The sequence below is a fragment of the Leuresthes tenuis genome, unplaced genomic scaffold (assembly GCF_036924035.1).
Source record: "Leuresthes tenuis unplaced genomic scaffold, fLeuTen1.0.hap1 SCAF_12, whole genome shotgun sequence".
NCBI classification, from domain to species: domain Eukaryota; kingdom Metazoa; phylum Chordata; class Actinopteri; order Atheriniformes; family Atherinopsidae; genus Leuresthes; species Leuresthes tenuis.
The window spans coordinates 15,188,216-15,200,395 of record NW_027325366.1 but is presented as its reverse complement, the minus strand read 5'-3'; the positions used below and the strand labels follow the sequence as shown (position 1 = coordinate 15,200,395).

The 12,180-nt window shown below is 39.1% G+C and overlaps 2 protein-coding genes across 3 annotated transcripts; both read left to right on the top strand.

Moving 5' to 3' along the window:
- The first annotated feature begins 337 nt into the window (after positions 1-337).
- Positions 338-3,764, top strand: p2ry8 (P2Y receptor family member 8). Its single transcript, XM_072397625.1, has 3 exons — positions 338-598; positions 1,756-2,075; positions 2,528-3,764. Exons 2-3 carry the CDS (start codon positions 1,759-1,761, stop codon positions 3,240-3,242), a joined length of 1,032 nt encoding a protein of 343 aa, XP_072253726.1. The 5' UTR covers positions 338-598; positions 1,756-1,758; the 3' UTR covers positions 3,243-3,764.
- Positions 3,765-3,959: 195 nt separating this feature from the next.
- On the top strand, positions 3,960-11,970 carry asmtl (acetylserotonin O-methyltransferase-like). 2 transcript variants are annotated; one of them, XM_072396592.1, is made up of 15 exons: positions 3,960-4,095; positions 4,781-4,896; positions 5,568-5,699; positions 5,799-5,846; positions 5,932-5,996; positions 6,101-6,165; positions 6,418-6,523; positions 6,843-7,149; positions 7,254-7,490; positions 9,795-9,957; positions 10,042-10,235; positions 10,346-10,478; positions 10,562-10,702; positions 10,821-10,943; positions 11,418-11,970. In XM_072396592.1, the coding sequence occupies exons 2-15, from the start codon at positions 4,804-4,806 to the stop codon at positions 11,621-11,623; spliced, it is 2,013 nt and encodes a 670-aa protein (XP_072252693.1). In that variant the 5' UTR covers positions 3,960-4,095; positions 4,781-4,803; the 3' UTR covers positions 11,624-11,970. The 2 variants fall into 2 exon arrangements, with proteins under 2 accessions (XP_072252693.1, XP_072252694.1); XM_072396593.1 differs by lacking the exon at positions 3,960-4,095 and adding an exon at positions 4,491-4,570.
- The last annotated feature ends 210 nt before the right edge of the window (positions 11,971-12,180 follow it).

Below are 12,180 nucleotides of genomic sequence, written 5' to 3'. Positions count from 1 at the left end.
ATATCTCTCATAGCTTTGGCATTTATTTTGTTAAATTTGCATACACGTCACAGGTATTAATTTGTTATGTATATCTTGTGAATCATATCAGTGAGGCAGCTGTTAACAAGTTAAAGTGAAAGTAAAACCACAATATAGTGGAATTTCCTGACATTAGACATTTGTACCTTTTTTTTTAGTTTTCATTCTGGCAAACTAAACATTCTCTTTTCCAGCTAATATTAACAGTCTGTTTTAATTTATTTTTTGTTTGGAACAATATAGTTTTAAAAAATATATTATTGTCTATGAAATCAGCTTGCTGTTTGAGGAGAAACAAAACAGCCCCAGATGAGTAAATGCGACCCACGTGTTGGCATGCGGTAAGTATTAGAAATGGCGGTTTCTCAAAAATCCTTTCCAGACTGTATCTGACATGTGGCCGTTATTGCAGTTGGTACGATAAAGGTTGTCACATGGTGCATTTCCTCTCACTGTCACTGTAGTATGTTCAAACCCCATTTCCTTAGCAGCCTTCCTCAGTCACAATATCTGTGCCCCCAACTGCAACCGACTCTCAGATGCTCCACCTGCCTTGTCTGCCTCTGTGTTCACAAAGGTACGTTCTCAAGTGACTGTTAATTTTTTGTTTTTTCAATTTATCATGATTAACTCTGATTAACAGGATCAACGTTGCCTTAATGGAACCACAAGTCAGTTATTTAAAAATGTATTTACTAATCTAATATCTTTATTTTACTTTTACAAATTTCTTTCATTTACATTTACTTTTACTGCATTTTGTATGCATGTATGCATTTTGGAATTTTTCTTTTGTTGTTACTTGTACCAAGTAACAACAATTGATTTTTGGAAATTATCTTAACACAAAAAACAAAAAAAGGGCACAGTGGCAATTTGAACCGAACAGATTACTTAAATTCAAGGCGACTAAGTATACGTAATTTTGTGAAAATACAAATGTTAAAGTATCGTAGCGTGAGCATATATGGTAAATTGTTACTGCTGCAGTTAAACAATAAACAATTGGGGACTATAAAGCAAAGTGGAAAACAATTAAGGTATTGTATTGAATGTTTTTATTTGTTCTTCTTTGTCTTTAATATGCTATCAAAGTAACATTTTCTGTGACTATTTAGTCATCGTAGAATTTCGGGTACTTTCAATTACATGAACTGCAATGACTCAAGGATTCATTTCTGCTTTTGAGGTGGCTTCTGGTTACTCCCACTAACACCATGCTCACCAGATAGGAGAAAAAGTGTTTATTCTCATGGCCTGTGCTGACGCCCTTTTAACTAATCTTTTTATGGCATTAAGATTAAATTTGCTCTTGTTATACCTCTCGGTTCAAGGTTTCTAGAAGATTAACACTAGCAGGTGTGATACTTGATGTTTTAACAACCACAGGCCCCTTGCGTGACAGTTGGCCCTCTTTACCACAAATCAAACATGTCCTTTTTCCTGTGTGAGAACTTCCCACTTCGCACTTTTTGCTCACACTCAAACAATAACAGAGCAAAAGAGTCTTCAGATTAATTCAGCAGCATACCATATTTCACACCTTGATATATAGGCACAGATTGCATGCAGCACTACAGACAATATGTTTTTTTTTGTGGCTTCTGAAGCCAAATGTTTTTCTGCCTTTTCATTCAGAAAGGAAATTTACAAAAACCACAAACTAAGTGGTGCATGTCAACTAGAACTGTTTTCCTTCGGTCTCACAAACTTTCATAAAATTCTGGCACACAGGTGATGAGAGGCAATTTCCATCCAATCATGACGGGCGATTTCAACGGCAGCCATCTCGACAATGCCACACTATCTATGTTTCAAAATGTGAATGCCAGCATCACCATCTCGGTTATCTACATATTTGTCACCGCCATTAACCTGGCAGGAAATGGCCTGTCCATGTGGCTCCTCCTCTTCCATACTTCTCCAAAGACTCCCTCCATCATCTTCATGATTAATCTCACCCTCACTGACCTGGCTCTTGGCACTGCTCTGCCCTTTCAGATTTCCTACCAGCTCCAGGGATACAATTGGAATCTGGGGTCGAAGATGTGCAGGTATTCTTCCAAAAGTAAAGAAATACCCCTGATAGATGACAGTCGCTTCAAACTTGTAATATAATTTTTGTTCAATCTGTAAAGAAATTTAAGTGTAAATGGGACAACAAAATAAGAAACAAGTGACTTCTATATACACACACTGGGTAAACTATTTTTTGACCAGTGATTTTGGCAAATTCTCAGCCTCACCTTTGCCTGGCAGCCTTATAAAGGCAACAAGACGTTAGTGATTTATTAAAACTGAAACAGATATCGTTTGGCACTTATGCCTCTGTTAAATCACAGCTGGTTGCTTTATGTTTAATTAGTGGCTTTGGATAGAGCCAGGATAGAGCCAGTCGTCATGCAAAGCTAACTGACCTCTGAATACAGCTTAGATAGATATCAAAGTTTCCAAAAATGTCAAGCTGTTTCTTTACATTATTTTCCTTGTGTGTATCCACTAACAGTTTCCTGACCTTGGTTTTCTACACCAACATGTATTGCTCCATCCTGACAATGATGGCCATCGGCATTGACCGCTACCTCGGCATTGTCAGGCCCATGTTCTTCAGACAATACAGGCAGAGCAAGTCCATCGCTGTCTTCAGCTGCTTCCTGATGTGGGCTTTGGTTCTGGGCGTTCTGTATCCTCTCATGACCACAGACCTTACCTTTGACGTTCCTGAACTCGGAATTACTACATGCTTTGACGTGCTGAAGAAATCCATGCTCCCGTCCATATCAGCCTGGGCATTCTTCCTTCTGAGCATGGTGTTCATCCTCTTCCTCTTCCCCTTCTGTGTTACAACATTCTGTTATTTCAGTGTCATACACAAGCTGACCAAAGATTCCAAGACAGCCCAGAAAGAGAGGGCGATACGTCTGGCTGTTGTTGTTCTCCTGGTGTTTGTGCTCTGCTTTGCTCCCAACAACATCCTCTTGTTGGCTCACAGTGTGTTGCGACTCTTCTATAACAAGTCTCTGTACATGGCCTACAAACTGTCCCTCTGTTTCAGCTGCCTGAATAGCTGTCTAGATCCATTCATTTACTACTTCGCTTCAAAGGATTTCAGACAGAAGTTGAGAGTGATTATGAATCTGCACAGCCTGAGTAGTGCTGATTCAGTGAAAATGGAAAATAAAGACACTTTGTACAGTGGACATTTAGCTGTTGAAGCTTAAGGGAAGGCATACAGTGAGATATCATTGTGCTATAGCCACTGAGGCAGGGTTAAACAGAAAAAAGACTTCAGAAAGGAAGTATGTGGGAGGGAGACACAGTGTTAAGCTCTGATAAAAAAAAATTATTTTTCAGATTTCATAGTCATTCATATGAGCCATAGAACACAAGGAAGATGGAAAACAGCTCTGTGTGACAGCTACGTTTATATCATATTAAGCATTTACTCTTATAGTTCTAAAGAACAAGAAACCCATTTTCTCCTGTACATTTTAATATCTCCCACACATAACACAGTTCTTTTCTCTTGTAGCATGTACAAATATAAATTAATGTGAATAAAATGATGTTATGTTAGCCTGACTTGCCCACTCAAGTATATTCTTTGGTTTCCCTTTTAGCAAGTATTATCATTATCTCTGTGTACGTGGATGTTAGTGAAAATGTCTCTGTTCTGTGATTATCCATGAATGTATAGAGTTAACTATGTCATCTTTTTATACCAATTAAAGCTCATGAATATCTTTTTTTTCAGTTTAATACTTTTTTGATTGCAATCGTTCTTTGTTATTATGATCATTGTTATCATTATTGTTGTTGTTGTAAGTTGTTGTAGTAATAAAAGTAGTAGCAGCAACAGGGTCTACCTTGGGTCTACCTCTCCAATTGGAGCCGCCTCCTACATGAAACGTCATCACGTATGCGCCGTCAAGCGTTTGGTCGTACTGCTAGCACTGTCAGTGCTTCCCGACCAGGGCATGTAAGAGATACAATTACTGATTGTCAGTTACTTTTGGAAGAAATATTCATCTTTTTTCAACAGACTCTCGTTTACCAAACCGATACTTCTTTGACGTAAGCTGACAACCCAAACGTTGCAATAAATTGTTGCTCACGTACAGTCTTAGAACTCATTGCTGTTAAGTTAGCTGATACGAGTTAGTGCTGCTAGCGATTTGTGATGTAGAATTTTTACAGGGTTATTCCTTATGCTTATGAAATGTAATGCTTTACGTTTACCTTTGGCTGCTTTCAGTGGCACAAAATGTGAAACTCAGTTCCTCATTAGTTTACTTATAAATTAAAATACAATGAGAGAAAAAGTATCTACCGTACTTTTAGCAGTTTATTGTCTACTTTGAATGCATCATGTTTGCATTAGAATTGTAGACCCAGGGCTGCAAGTAATGATTAATAGTGGTATAGATTTATTGGGGGGGGGCAGGCAATCTAAGAGTCCAAAGTGACACATTACCAGTTAAACTGATTGATTTGTACAAAGCAAGTCCCAAAAGCAACTCCTCTTTGCACTAGAGAAGCTGGAATTAGGGTTTGTTATATTCTTTGGTAAAGGACTTTAACTGATGAAGTGATAGAATACGATGTGATAATGATTGATTAGCTGACCAGTTTCAGAGTGATATTGGCTCAACCTCGGTTTTGCACTTTTGGTTAACCAAGAAAATCATTAAGAACCAATGCTTCTTTAGGCAGCTTTGCCTGGCATACATCTGTAATGTTTAACTCCGCTCACCTGCAGGCCAGTTGGACACGAAGCCCACCATGGTGCTGAACCCAGTGATTTCCAAGCTGGCTGGTAAACTGGTTGTGCTGGCTAGTTCCTCTCCACGGAGGCTGGAGATACTCCGCAATGCGGTAATTGTTTTCTGATTAAGCTCATAAAATGTACAGTAGATTTAGTACAACAGTTGCACATAATGTTGCATTGGGAACAAACAATATTGTTAAAGTGAATTGGACTACAACAGCTCACCCTCTGCTATGTGGGTCTATTTTAAGGGCTGCGTGTATAAGTGCACATATGGTACTAGTTGTTGCTAGTCGTCTTTTTTTTTTAATGCATAAATGGTGATCAAGCTTCACTTTATAAAAGGAACGTCTTTGTTCATTAAGTGTTGAGGATGATTGCACTTTCAACAGCTGCAACGGGATTTATTTGGGTTTATAAACCCAGCATGGGAATGGGGATAGAAAATCATCGATCATTAGATAAAGTAATAAACAGACTTATTCACATTAAACAGAAAATTCCCTGTCAAAATCCAGAAATACAGACACAGTGCTGTCATGCTGATAACTTATTTGTGGAGTTCACATGTCTTTTTAGCACAGTGTAAAAGAATGTTTGAACTTCACTGGTGCGGTCTGCATGCTCACACCAAACGAGAACATCTGCCACTCCTAATTTGTGTATATCTATATTTTCTATATCATTTTATTTACACTATAATTGATTATTTATTTGACTTGTTCATGCTTTGGTTTATCCAGTAACAATTTTTTGTTATTTTTCTCCCACATGTCAGGGTTTGCGTTTTGAGGTTGTACCATCTTGGTTTAAAGAAACCCTTGATAAGGGACTTTTTAAAACCCCTCAAGAGTATGCTGTTGAGACAGCCAAGCAGAAGGCCCTGGAGGTGGCCCGGAGGATGCCATTTGTGAGTTCAGATACTTTGGGGTTCTTTTTGCATTGCAAAAACTTAGAATTATCTGGTTGAATGACATGAATTAACAAATTGTTATTTCATTTGCTATAGAAACATCTGAAGACTCCAAACATGGTAATTGGGGCAGACACGATTGTGGTAAGTAATGTAATGAAAGCCTTGCAGAAATCTTTTATGTACTTTTACTTTCATTCACTCTGCCTGTTGTTTGTCATTTGCACAGACTGTAGATGGCATGATTCTGGAGAAGCCCGTGGACAAGCAAGATGCGTACAAGATGCTGTCGAGGTCAGTGTAATGTGCTTGGTTACAGAATTAACATCAGAATCAGAATATTTACAAGATTGTGTTGATGGTTTCCCCCCTCTGCTATCTTTATTTTTCTCTTCCAGGCTAAGTGGTAAAGAACACAGTGTCTTTACTGGTGTCGCTATTATTCTCTGCCACGAGAAAGAGAGTAAGTCACAGCTCCATAACAGTCAGAGTTCACTTTCTGTTTTGGTTTGCTGAAGAAAAGTTGTTCAGGTTTTTTTTTTTTTTTTTTTTAATGTCCTGCATGAGTACTTGAAAGGAAAAGCACACAGTAAAGTATGATTTTTATAGGCCTTTTTTAAAAACTGTGTATGATAGGGCTTTTTTATTCTTTGGATGTAGTGTTTCTAACAGAGATGACATTTAAATTCTAACCATGCCTGACCCTCTCCCCCAGATGAGGTTGATTACCAGTTGATAGATTTCTATGAAGAAACAAAGGTAAAGTTTGCTGACCTCTCAGAGGATATGCTGTGGGAGTACATCAACAGCGGTGAACCCATGTGAGTGGCAAACTTTCACGTTCAGTATTTAATAGCCATTGATCGCTGTTTGACTTCAAGTTGCCGATCCACGAAGGGCATCAAACTGATTGTAAGCTTCATGAACCTGTTGCCTTTTGGACTTTGACGCTTGAGGTTTGTTCTGGCTTTGTTTGCCTGATTTCGGCACAGATTGTGTTAGCACTAAATACAAGTTTGGACTCGGATCAGCAAAAGTAAATTTGAGTAATGACTCGGTTATTACATGTTCTACTCTTTAAGTCTGTGTGTTGCTGCATAACTGTTGAAGGGGAAATCTTTCTGTTTCTTTGCACGGCAGGGACAAGGCAGGCGGTTACGGTATTCAAGCTCTCGGTGGCATGTTGGTGGAGTACGTACACGGAGACTTTCTCAATGTTGTGGGTTTCCCCCTTAACCACTTCTGCAAACAACTTGACGTCATTTACAATCACAGTTCCTTGGTTTCTCATGAGAGCAAAAGTAAATCTGATTACTTGATCCAAAACGACACTCTTGACACCTCAGCACCCGCTCAGCAGCCACCGAGCACACAGTCCAGCTACAGCTGTGAAGCCAGGCACAGCTCCTCTTCCACTCCCAGCCCTTCTGCCAGTCCAGCCCATAAGGTTGGTTTGTCACTCTATACAAACAAAAACTTTCCTTTTGTCTCTTTCTATTTCTTATTTTTTTGGTTTCTCATTAAATACCAAACAAAGTCTTTTTTTCATAGGTGAAAAGGAACAGCACTAAAAGTGAGGCGAGTGAAAGTTCACGGATGTTGGTCAACAGCTTGTCGACACATGGTGACAGAGACGCCAAGCTTCATGACTTGCAAAATAGGACTTCACTAAGAAGAAGTGGAGGACAGGGGACTAAGCTCAATGTGACCGTGCCTGAAGACAGTGAGCCTAAAAAAGAAAATTTGGAGCGAATCTGTGAACTGTTGGATGGATTCAAAGCATCAAAGGTAATTGGTGATTCTGTGATGACCTTTTGCAGTAATCGGAGCAGCGGACTTCGGTAGAATGAGAACTAATTAACCCATACAATTTTCCATGTTTCATTTATACCCAAAAAATAGTGTAAAGCAGAGATCTCGAACTCCGGTCCTCGAGGGCCGCTGTCCTGCAGGTTTTAGATGTTTCCCTGCTTCAACACACCTGATTCAGATGAAACGTATCTCTTCAAAAGATTGTTAAGTTCCGCAGAAGCCTGCTAATGAGGCATCGATCTGAATCAGGTGTGTTGGAGCAGGGAAACATCTAAAACCTGTTTGAGAGTTTGAGATCCCCAGTTTAAAGCCACTTTGCGGCTGTGGGCTGTACAGTTTCATTTTCAGCTGCAGGGCTTGATGTTGACTCTGCTTGTTGCAGAGAAATCTGAAGGTAATCTCAAAACTCCAGCACAGAGAATAGAAAATTAGACAAAATAATTCTGTGCCTAAGTTCATATTTTCAAAGTGAAGAAAAGTTCAAAACCACTGGAATTTCTTTCTTTTTACTTTGCCACATCACTATCCAGTTGTTCTTTTCATGCTACCCCTCTTTTTCAACCCAAATTTACCTTTGACACACAGCATACATCCATCCATCCATTTTCTATACCCGCTTAATCCCTCGGTCGCAATGAGCAGTCATTGTATTTTATTAGCTACATCCAAATGAGTTGCGATGGGGCTGGAGCTTAGCCTGTCACAACATATATCGTATGAGAGCCTGTTTACAACCATGGCTGATTCTGCAGATAATTTGACTTGCATATTTTGAGGCTTTTTTTGGGAAAACAAATCAACAGGAGACAACCAGAGAGGCATAGACTTGATATAAATGATATAATGCACATTGGTGTGTAAGTCTTAGATACATATGTCTTGCACGTCATTTGATTCACTCTTTCTTATCTTTCGTACTGGTTGTCATTTTTGAAGCAATTCCACAAAGAAGTAGCTATTAGTGCTCAAAGAGAGGTTTGTTTTTTTTCCAGTCAGGTTTCAGTTTCACTCTCACTCTCCACCCTCTTGTTCAAATATGTTCATGTCTGATTTTCGAAGAGGGAGTCAAAGAGGGATTCCTTCATAGCTATGTTCGTCACTTCTTAAACGGTTATTAGAGAAAATCCACAGAGAGAAACTAAAAACATTTAATTCCATAACCTGGTTAAATTTTCTCCTCACATATAAAGCTCTTAATGGCCGAGCTCCATCATATCTTAAAGATCTCATTGTAAGATATTTTCCTAACAGAGCACTTTGCTCCCAAACTGCAGGTTTACTTGTTGTTCGCAGAGTTTCTAAAAGTAGAATGGGAGGTAGAGCCTTCAGTTATCAGGCCCCTCTCTTGTGGAATAAGCTGCCAGTAAATGTCCAGGAAGCAGACACCCTTTCCACTTTTAAGATTAGGCTTAAAACTTTCCTTTTTGATAAAGCTTATAGTTAGGGATGGCTCAGGTGATCCTGAAACATCCCATAGTTAAACTGCTATAGGCTTAGACTGCTGGGGGACCTCATCTGTCACACCTTTCCTCACTTTGCCCTCTTTTTCCGCCTGTTTAATTTCTCAAATGATATTATGTACATGTGACATTATTGTGGTTATTAACTTGTGTTTCCCTGTTCCAACAGGTATCCTTTGAATGGTGTTATGGTGTTTTTCCCCCCTCTTTTCCCTCTTTTCTGTCCTCTCAAACCCCAGCTGGTCGAGGCAGATGGCCACCCTTCCTGAGTCTGGTTCTGCCAGAGGTTTCTTCCTGTTAAAAGGGAGTCATTCCTTTCCACAATCGCCACAGGCACACTCAGGACGGGAGATTGGACTGAAGACAAGTTTCGGTGCAATCTGTTGGTTTCCTTAGCTAGGATATTGTTTTTGAATTGGCTCTATATGAATGAATTGGATTATTTTGAAATTCATTGGATTTCATTGGATTATGATTACAGTTAATTGAATTCCAATTGGCTTGAATTGGACTATATTATTTCAGTGCCTTGAGATGACATTTGTTGTAATTTGGCACTATATAAATAAACTGAATTGAAACTGAATTGAATTTAAAAAATGTATTGTATTGATTTTCTTGATGAAAACTCAAGGCAAGATTGTGAATACCTTTATTTCCCATAACGCTGAACAAAGTTGAATGTTTTAGTCCTTTTGAACTGTTCTTTATCCATTTTAAGAACTTTACAGGCATTGCTTACCATCACATATCACAATTACATAAGTAGTGCTGCTCTTGGCAATCACCTCATCACTTCTGCCTTTCCAAAATCTCCCAGGCACTGTTCACAGCATCAAAATTGTGTGTGTTCGACGTGCTGCACTGCAAGCCTGGGCTGGATGCTGTACAGGTGGCTCAGCAGGTCCAAGCTTCTGTGAAGGGAACTGAATGTCTGCTGGAAGCTTGCGTGTCTCTGGGACTGCTGAAGACCAAAGAGAAAAGTCAGTCGGCTATCAGCTTTCATGATAAGTACACAATGATATGAATATATTCATATACACGTTTTCTGTTGTCTTTACTACTAGCATGTCCGAGGCCTATGTACGAGAACACAGATCTGGCCACAAGTTTGTTGCGCTCAGACGCTCCTTTTTCACTGCATGGATACATCCAGCACTGTAACGACACACTGTGGCCCCTCTTCTCCCACACTGAGAGTGCTGTGCTGCAGGGAACCAGCCAATGTGGAAAGGCCAAGAAGTCCAAGGATATGCGTCAGGTGTTTATCTTCAAGTTCGGCTTCAGATTTATATAGTGGACGTGAGATATTACAAAGAATTTACTAGATTTATTATTTATTTTTTTCTTCTCGTTTGTCCCTGTGAAAAGGATGCCGCCAGTAACGGTAAAGAAGTCAAGCTGAGGTTTATGAACGCCATGCACAGCTATGCTAAAGTCACAGCAACAGTCGTCGCAACAGCCTTTGACCTCTCCAGTTTCAAAACAGCCTGTGACCTCGGAGGTAAGAATTCAAATAGTTACTTTTTGTTTTTTGATTTAAAAAAAATAAACAAAAATCAACATTTCATCCTTTTGTTTTTTTAGGCTGCACCGGTGCCATGGCCTATGAGTTCACTAAAGCCCATTCTGGACTGTCAGTAACAGTGTTTGACTTGCCAGCTGTTGTGGAGCTGAGTGAATATTTCCATCCACAACACACAGACAACAGGGTGACATTTGTGGCAGGTCAGTTGTCAGGGTCCACACTAAAAATTTCCACTCTCCTTGTTAATGTTCAATAGTACATTGTCATTTGACTGTTTAGTAAGAACAAAGTGTGGCTTTTTCTTTGCTGTATCAACAGGAGACTTTTTAAAAGACAAATTGCCCAAAGTGGACTTGTACATCCTTGTGAGAATTCTTCATGATTTAACTGATGAGAAACTACACACTCTGCTAAGTAGAATTGCAGATGCATGTGCACCAGGTAGGAATCTTCTGCTTTAAGTCTGATTTTTTTTTATACGTTTTGACTGAACAATGAATTCTAAGATAATAGGATACTATCTAATGTGACATTAAATGAAGACTTTGCGTTTTTTTTAATTGTATTTCTATAAAGGAACTGTTGCAGCTGATCGTACTGATTATTTTTTTATTTTTTTAGATTGAAATAGATTCAAATCTAATGCAAGAATCAGCAGGTGCTTAGTTTGGTTTCTCTATGAGACCTGGGTGAGAATTGCTGCTGCAAATGATTTCTTTTTTTTTGTTCAACTGAGATTAAAGCCGAAAAAGATAAAGTACAACAGTTCAACAAGTTCACGACCAAGCCAAAATGCCTTGTTTCCTGTGCAGTGCTTTATTATGTGCCTGCAGCGGTATGATGCAATGAAATGAGAAGGTATTAAACCACCACTGCTCCTAAAAGTCTTGTGTTTCATGGACTTTATGCTGGCAGGCTGTGGAATACTGCTGAGTGAGATCTTTCTGGATGAAGACAGAAGCGGTCCGAGCCGTGGGCTGCTGCAGGCTCTCAGCGTGAGCGAGGGGAAACAGAGAAGTGCGGCAGAGTACAGTCTCCTTTTGAAGAGCCACGGTTTCATCATGGCTCGTGTCAGACACACAAACAACCTCCTGGATGCAATGCTCTGCATCAAAGAATGACTGATGACACAATTAACTACTCTACACCGAAGATCTTGTTAATATACTTTGTATTGTATGTTTGTGGGTAACGAATACTAAGATGAAAGATTAAAGTTGGAACAGTTTTTGTATGTGAATCTATAAAACAGCGGAACCGATACAAGGTGTTGATGTTTTAGCGTTACGTTTTTGGTTAATCGCTAAAAGCTTTTTAATTTGAACAGTCTCCTGTGTTGAGTCATAGAATGCGCAGTGCTCATTGTAAAGATTACGCTGAATGTACAATCTGGTCTGAGCTTCTGAATATATGGACAGACTGCAAGAGCACGTCCTTCAGCAATGTTTTCACATCTCTATTAAAAATCTTAATATGTTAATTATGCCTGCTGGTCTGCATTTCTTTTTAGAATTTATTGAAATGTTTTAAACAAGTCTTTGTTCAGTTTCATTAGAGAAAAAAAAAAAGGTGATGGAAAATGGGTCACGTAAGATATTTTTAAAAAACATTTAGTTGAGCATTACAGTTTGAGTACATGTAGCTAGCGATGACCTCTTTCTGTGTTAGAAAATGCGTT